Here is an 8,556-nt window from a genome sequence, read left to right on the forward strand (position 1 = left end):
AGCCTCATTTTATGTCAAACAAATACAAATTTGTTGACCTACAACTGTTTAAAAAATGCACATCCTTTTATGAAGCTTCATGTATTTTTGATTGTTATTCGAATCAATGTTTTTTAATTTTTTTTTAACCATGTAATGTGTATTATTAGACAATACCCCTTTAAACTATAGTTATATATATATATATATATATGTGCAAGTAATACATCATGGTTCCATCTGATAATCTGAAGCATAGCATTGCGTAACATTTTAGCGTAAAAACCTGAGCATTTTACGATACAAACATTTAACCATACATTATTTTCTTTTTAGGGATATTTTTCCTCCAAGGGGGAGTAATGATCACATAACCCAAGCTCCCTTTTTTACTGGTAAGTCACATTTTTTTCCCTCCTCATGTGTTATAATGATAGAGAGAAAAGCTTCATTTTCTCTTCATTAGTAAAAATTTGAGCATGCAAATACGATAACTGGAACACTGACGTAATTTTCAATAAGAAGAGAATGACGATGTTGATGAGTGAGCAAGCTTGCAAGGAGCCACCAATCTGTGCAGCAGGGGTATTCCATGCCAGGTAACAGCCAGCTTAAAAAATGAAGCACGGATGGAAAAAAGAGTTTGATCATTAGATCCAGCTGACTGCTGACCTAACTGTAGGTCAACACACAGTATAGAAAATTGACTGATGGATTGTTCCATACGGTAGCCTCGTCACCTTTTAGCTCACACAAATCAACTTCCCCCCAGCTACTTTCCATTAGTGGGAAACAAAAAAAATGGCAGCTGGGAGTTCGGACAAGGCAAAACAGGACACCTCTGCTCGGGTAATGGTATAGGGAAGACTCTTGATGCCACGATAGCTGCTAAATCATCCTCGGCCGCTCCAGCGATCGAGAAGAAAAAAAAAAGATCATTAGCGATCCCACTTGCACTTGAACCGCATGCGTGACACAAATATCGCCGGAATGAGTTTGAACCCACGGGCCCAATGTAATGGATTCTCTTGCCTCGCTTTTTGCCTCAGAGTCCGTCCTTGAGATTGCAGGCCGAGGCCGAGTTTCAATTATGGCTACTCTAGGTGTGGAAATGAGGCCCCCCCACCCCATCTTGTGTTTATGTCTCTATTTTATTTATGTGCGTCTATCTGATTGGTGCATTCATGCGCTTCAGTTGATATGTTCATTGGATTGTGGAGCTGAGGTGGTGGTTTAGCATATATGAATTTTCACCCCGGTTTGCTAGTCCGCGTTCCTTCCTTGGGGGAAATGTTAATCGGAGATAAGGGCCTATATTCTAAAACTGAAAGAGAAATTGGAATGAGATTAAAAGAGGCAGAATGTTAACCACAGACGCCAACAACTATCACATGGGTGACCAAACTGTAGCCAGTGGACCACATGCTTCCCGTCAGCCTTTTTCGTCCGGACACATTTTCTTTACTTGCAATTTTTATTATGTATTTATTTTAATTATTAGGATATTTATAAACACCATCAAAAACTGACTGTATTGCATTTTAAGTTTTTCAATGTATATTATCATGAGCAATGAGCATGCTCATGCATCGCATTTGGTCACTTACACCCTTCACCTTGTCCTTTCTGTCAGCTGTTCTCGCCGATCAAACTCACCCTTCTCCGACTGGGTGATGTAATGGCCACCTGCAATCTAATGATGAGACAAAAAAATAAGCAAGATGCTGACTCTGCAGCGGCCATTCTAATGAATATCTTTTAAGTATTTAAATCAGGGGTCCCCAAACTTTTTTTTGTGTGGGCTTCATAACTTTTTCCTTCTCTGATGAAGGGCCGAGGTCAAATGTAATGGAAAAAGAGTGACCATTGCTTGAGTGCCTAAATATAAAAATGTCTTGTTTTCCAGAAAGCCAGAATAAAATAACCCATGTGGATTATTCACAGAACAAAATAAAGAAATAAATAACACTATTAATTAAATACAAAATAACCCTCTCTGGATTCTTCACATAACCTAAGCCAGAAAATAAAAAAATGGCAATATTTATGAAATGATATCCAATCCACACTATCTGGCTTCTTCAGGCAGAAAAATGTCCATGTAACGTAAACTTTCTCTTGTACCATGTCTTAATAGGTCCACATTCATCTCAGTTGCCAGAGTTCTAAACCACTAGTGGTATAGATAAATGGCTTATGAAAAATCTGTAGATTTGATCATATTATCACAGTACTTTTAATCATGGTACCAGAAACGAATGTTAATGTAATTTTGGTTTCACACGATTACAATGACAATTAATTCAAAGATTTTCCTCTATTCGAATCAAAACGTTGTTGGGTACAAAGTTATTGTCATTGTAATATGTTAAATGCACTTTGAAATTAAAATGTGTCTCTGGTACCTTGACTGAAGATTGTGTGATGATGAGATAAAACCTAATGCCTTCTCACATAATATCTGTATCACTCGTAGTCCAGTGGTAAGTTTGATGCTCTAATCCCATTACAACCAAAAATGAGCATCCAGACTTTGTTATTTCTAGGTAAAATATGTGCGTTATACATGAATAAATAGGTTATATGAAAATAAAAAATAAAAATAGTCTCTCGTATCGTTCAGGGGGCCGGACCAAATGTGGAGGCTGGCGGTCTCAGGCCATATCTGGCCGTAGTTGGGGATCCACCATCTTAAATAATGAGCATTGGAAAGAAATTAAAAATTCTTATTTAAAATCCCTTCAAGCATCAGATACTTGATCAATGTGATTTTGTTGCTTTGTACAAAACGACCGCATCTTTAGTCTTATCTTGCACAAAAGAGTTTTCTGAAGGTTTATTTTGTTTTTAACAAGTCGACTTTTTACGAAGGTTAGTGGGGTGCAATTTAGTATGAAATGACCAAATTGTTTGTGGTTGTTTTTCACACCGTGATGACCTAATTATTTGTTTTGTTGTTAACAAAATTACTTTTTGCGGTTTGAATAAGACACCTTTTAAAAATGTGTGTTTTTAGATGACATTAATCTGATACAAACCCCGAATTCATTTTACTGAGGTTTTTTTAAGCATGTAACCTATTTTTGTGGTTATTTTAATGGGACCGTGTTTAATTATTGCCCGCTAGGTGTCACTGAATGGTGTAGTCTTTCAAGCGAAAATTAGTGGTACATAGTAGACTCATGTGATGTTATAGAAATGCTTGTTACTCGACCTTCAATCATTTTAACAAATGTATGTTTTTTTGATAGTTCATGTATTTGTACTTATTATTTTGAATTATTATTTTTTTTTATGAATGAAGTGTTTCTTTATCACTCGGAGGCACTAAATAATACACACGGTCGCTTTATCTTACCTAACAAATGTTTGAGGGTTTTGCTCACTTAAAGCAATTTTTTTCCCCCAATCCTGGTGGAGAATAATTCCACTAACACGATTTCTGATTTTAAGGATATATATATATTTTTTTCAAGACGCAAGAGAAAGCAGAGCTGGTAAATATTGAAAATATTTCAAAATGTATTAAGACAATTTTCTGATTTTTCAAATGTTTTCACAGTAGCAAAAGTAGTCGAAAGTGTTTTTTAGACGAAACTGTACCCCAAACCTTTTGTTACTGCAAGTGTCCAACATATGGCACTAATGCGTCATAAATAACCAAGAAAAAAAAACAACATTGTCAATATCAAAACGAGCCTTGCTTGATTTATTAGCGGATTTTTTGATATAACGTCAATTGTTTCCACTCGGGAGACAGTTGAGTTTCATTGATAGCTAGTAACCGATGTTACTGATGATTGAAACCAATATTTTGACTTAACTTGATTTGGTTGCACATCAGGGGATGTTTTATTGAGGCCTCCTGCAGCCCTTTGAAACTTTTGTGATTAAGGGCTATACAAATTAATTTGACTGGATTTTTTTTTTTTTTTGACCACACTAGTTTGGAGTTATTCTATACTAATTGGTTTCAAATATTCAGTTTTATCCATTTACAAAGGGTGTTTGTCTTCCGGGGATTCTTTTGAACATAAATGACAAAACAAAATATTTTGGGGGGGAGAGAGTTTTTGTAAAAGAACACAGTATTTTTTTTTCATACAGAGGATGAAGCTATCTGAAATTGTGTATTTTGGAGCGCTTTCTTACTTCTTCTCGGCTCTGACCCCAGTTAGATAACACATCAAAAACATCAGCACATTGTCCCTTTTCCAAGGTAGAACTGTGACAGATGTCGGCCAGCTTTATTTCCGACCGTTTGGTGCTGGAACTAACATTGGTGGGTTTTGTCCATTTTCCCTCCAGGTCAACAAGGCATGAGGTCGCTAGATCTGCATGACTCCAACAAACCGTTACAAAGGTGAATTCATTTCTTTGCAATTCATTAGGAGTAGGAATCATTTGGTACCTCACCATTTGTTTAGTATTCAAGGAGAAGGACTAAATTGTGAAAATATTACCGGGGGTGTGAATCTTTTGGGTGCATCATGATTCGCTGACGGTTACCCTGTAATCCCTCGCTACTTTGTACTTTGTGGGCTTACTGGATTGAAAACGATTTTATGATCCGTTACCCCCGATCGCTTACTGCTGCAAGCAGGGGGCAGGCAGAGTCCTTTTTTCTGTTTTGTTCACCTAAAACTTGGTAATCGATTATCGCCAATTTCACTCCAGTTTTCTCCCACATTCCAAAAACATGCATGTCAGGTTGATTGGCCGGTCCAAATTGTCCCTAGGTGTGAATGAGTGAGCGAATTGTCTGTCCCTCTGTGCCCTGCGACTGGCTAGTAACCAGTTCAGGGTGTCCCCTGCCCACTGCCCGAAGATGGCTGGGATGGGCTCCAGCACCCCCGCGACCCTACTGAGGATAAGCGGTACAGATAATGGATGGATGGATGGATGCTAATATTAATATTATTTTCATATTGCAGTGACTGCCCGAGTGCATTTTTTTTTCTAGGCCCGCAGCTTTTTTTTTGCCATTCTGTCCGCTAGTCCACTAAAAAGTGAACTGCACTTGTACGACCGTGATCCATTTCCCCTAATCCTATAGTGCTGTGAACGAGGATTGGCACAGTGCATTTTTGTTGGGCTGGGTGGCTTTTTTTGCTGTGTAAACTGCACTCATTGGGTGGCGACAGAGCGCATGATAAAAATAAAGGGTTTCTTTAAAATAATCAATAATCAAAATTTGTTATGTATTTGTTCACGTTAGAATTGCGATGCATCCACGAATTGGAAATATCCCCCAACTCAAAGCTTAAATGAGACACCCTTTTTTTTGTTCAAGAAAAAGAGCCTTTCGATACACCCCTGGAGTCTTACAACACAACGGGCTGGACAGCGAAAAGGAAGACATCGATAGTCCGGTGAGCCCGGTTCCGCCTTACTTGACCAAGACGAGCAGTTCTGAGTGGATCAGCTCAGATGACCTCGCCGGGGCTTCGTCTGAACACGAGACCTTCGATGATGTCTCCCCACCTCCCCCGCTGCCCCCTAAACCCTTCAGTGGGATCCCTGCTGACCTGTCAGAACCTCCAGAAATACCGTCCCGAAGACCCAACAGCACCACGCAAGCACTTTCGCACAACACCCTGATCCGCTGGATCGAGACGCCTGCCGAACGCAGGCCGTCGTCCGACGCAAGCTCCAGCAAGTCCTCGGACCAAGACCGCAACGAACTGTCTGTCAGCGAGAACGAAGAAAGATACCCCGGCCGGGATGACGCCGATTCCCCCGATTTGGCCCTGCCCACTACGTATTTCTCTGTGGATAACTGCATGACGGACACATATCGGGCTAAATTCTACAAACGGCCCGCCTTATACCTGCGAGCGGAAGAGCACGTGTCTTCGGGGGAAAGCGACGGCGACGCCAAAGGACTTTCCGCATCAAACGCAGGGCCATCGGAACCCCCCGTCGATCAGCCGCAACCAGGTAACAGAAAGACCAAATGTTGTTTTGTGTTTGCCTGAATTTACCGTGAATTCTGGACTACAGAACGCACCTGATTAAAAGCCACTTGCGCAAATTTAAGGAAGAAACTCAACTTTGATTACGAAATCAAAGGTGCTCTGCAGCTTAAGGTGCCAGCTTAAACGGGCATAAAAAAAAACTAATTTAAGGTTCGAAGTCGCCGCAGCCACCCCTGCAGCCATCCGCTTTGTGGAGTAAAAAGAAATGGGACACATTTGAGCCGCAGTTTTTAAAATCTAGGAAAAACTAATAGCTTGTAGTCCGGAATTTAAGAGAATTGTCCTTATTCTCATTAATATCGATGTGGCGAAACATTGTATGCAACAAGATTAGACAACGCACTCCAGGGTAAACAACTTATGAAGACTTAAAATAGAAAAAAAGATGAAAGACTCTCAGGATAAAAGTCAAGTCAAGCCATATTTATTTGTATAGCCCTTAATCACAAGGAGTGTCTCAGAGGGCTGCTTTAGCTTTAGCAAAAGGCAAAATCATCTTTTTTTTAGAGCTTAGTGCTGAGAGACCACTCCAATTTACAATAATGGTGCAATGAAAGAATTGTGCTTTGTTACAATAATGCAATGAAAAGAAGTGCAAGTAGTCGTGCAAGTCACAATTTTGCGTGCTTGTTTAGGGTGGTGCTGGCCCTGGGGAGTAAACTCTCTGTGAGCCTGTTTGTCCTTGTTTTAAGTGACCTGGTAGGTTTTCATGTTTTGTTTGTGTTTTTTTTTATTTAGGCCCAGTTTAAAATAACAATAAGAAACAACAAAATATTTGCACACAAAAACAGCTGTACAATACAATGATATAATACATAAACGTGTGCCTTAAAGGCAGTAGCTGAAGCTTTTAAGTGCTTACTCCTATTCCATTTTTTTGCCTCGCAGGAAAGACTTATTCAAAATCGAAACAAGAAAATATAATCTTTCCCCACAAAAGGTAAATCACTAAATAAACATAATTTTCGACCTGCAATTATACAGCTAAGGACTCTTATAACATATAATACTCAAAAGAATCCTCTCGCCATACACAAAGTCAAGGCTGTTGGGCCACATCTTGAAGGTTTGATCTTTCATTATTGTATCATACACAGGGGATTGTTAATGTGTGTGTGTGTGTGTGTGTGTGTGTGTGTGTGTGTGTGTGTGTGTGTGTGTGTGTGTGTGTGTGTGTTTTTTATTTATTTATTTATTATTATTTTTTTTAATGAATGTTACTGTCAAGGAAGGCACAAGTCACATCTGCCAATAAACACCATTGCAATTTAACATACACTTTGTACATGAATAAAACTAGCATACACTGAACCTCATCATGGGAAATGCAAAATAAAATTATTGCACAGTTTTCAAGTTAAAAGCAATTTAACTTGCCAATAAAGAAGGTAAATTTGCTCAAAACTCTTTCAGTGTACCGTCTTTCTTCATAAATATCTCTATTTATTTATTTATTTATATCTCACTATCTATTTAGTCAGGTGCTGGTTATGTATGTAGAAAATATTTTCCCTTGAAAATCGAATTGTGTGCGGCTTATAGTCAGGTGCGGGTTACAGTCCGGAAAGTATGGTAAATAAAGCAAACTTAAAGAAGTTTTTTTTTGGAGCGGGCGGTCAAATATATGTCTGCATGTACTCATCACTGCAATGTTCTCCTCTAATTCTGCTCTCTTCATAGGCGGTTTTACTTCCACAAAGGCTGTTGCAAAGTGGAACCCTGTGACCCCAAAAGGACTGGACGAGCACGGTTTCCTCTAGATGACTGATAACCCCCCCCCAAACAAATCACTATGCATCGCTCCTGGTGAATGTCTGGAATGAGAGTGTGACAGCCGGGCAGATTGCTCCTAAGAACAAAAATGAAATTTGCACAAGGTACGGGGAGACGAATTATCATCTGTATCGACTACTGAGCAAGCTTTTTGGTACGTTAATGGATCCCAGGGATCCGAATGTAAATGGGTACACCCACACTACGTACTGCAACATTTTGGATGGCTGTGAAATCTGGTGTGATCACTTTTGCGTTTTTTAATAAATGGCAGTCAGAAAGACGGGTAGTTAATGCTTATTTGCTGCATATAACATGTCTTCGCACTGAATAACACTCTTAACTACGTTCCGGATTTTTTTTTTCTTTTTTTAAAAACAAGCGGTCTGTTCTTGGTAGTCATAGAAACATGCTCAAAACTTGTCCGTGGTGCCTTTTTGTATTTTTTTTAGTGCCAAAGATGTATTTGAATCTGCTGTAATTTGTAATTTTATTTTTTAATTCCAGAGGTTTAATTTCATTTGTATCGATCGCCACTTGTTGAGTCAAATAAAGAGTTTTAATTAAGCACGTCGGTGCTTTTTTCCTCATTACTGTGTGCATCAATAAGCCAGCTTGCATTTTTTTCACGCTTTTATATAGTTTTGCTGCCACCTGCTGTTAAGTGCACGCAATTACACCCAAACGCAATTCAAATTGATTTGTAAAGCACTTTTCAGGCAATAAATTGCCACTCAAAGTGCTATATAAACAGGTTTGGGTAGGGTTATAAAATTATGACTCAAAACACGTGGTAAGCTTTCTCTCCTGGCTTTGATCGCTTTGA

The 8,556-nt window shown here is 39.0% G+C and overlaps 1 protein-coding gene across 1 annotated transcript in view; it reads left to right on the forward strand.

The window, feature by feature from the left end:
- usp53a (ubiquitin specific peptidase 53a) overlaps positions 1–8,300 on the forward strand; it is a 31,196-nt gene extending 22,896 nt beyond the window's left edge. The window contains exons 14-17 of the mRNA XM_088347733.1: positions 316–374; positions 4,288–4,342; positions 5,273–5,919; positions 7,638–8,300. Coding sequence (XP_088203859.1) covers positions 316–374; positions 4,288–4,342; positions 5,273–5,919; positions 7,638–7,717 — 841 coding nt within the window. The 3' untranslated portion in view covers positions 7,718–8,300. The remainder of the gene's footprint in view (positions 1–315; positions 375–4,287; positions 4,343–5,272; positions 5,920–7,637) is intronic.
- Positions 8,301–8,556: the final 256 nt, after the last annotated feature.

This window comes from Urocampus carinirostris, chromosome 11, assembly GCF_059441175.1.
Source record: "Urocampus carinirostris isolate Australia breed hairy pipefish chromosome 11, RoL_Ucar_1.0, whole genome shotgun sequence".
Lineage (NCBI taxonomy): Eukaryota > Metazoa > Chordata > Actinopteri > Syngnathiformes > Syngnathidae > Urocampus > Urocampus carinirostris.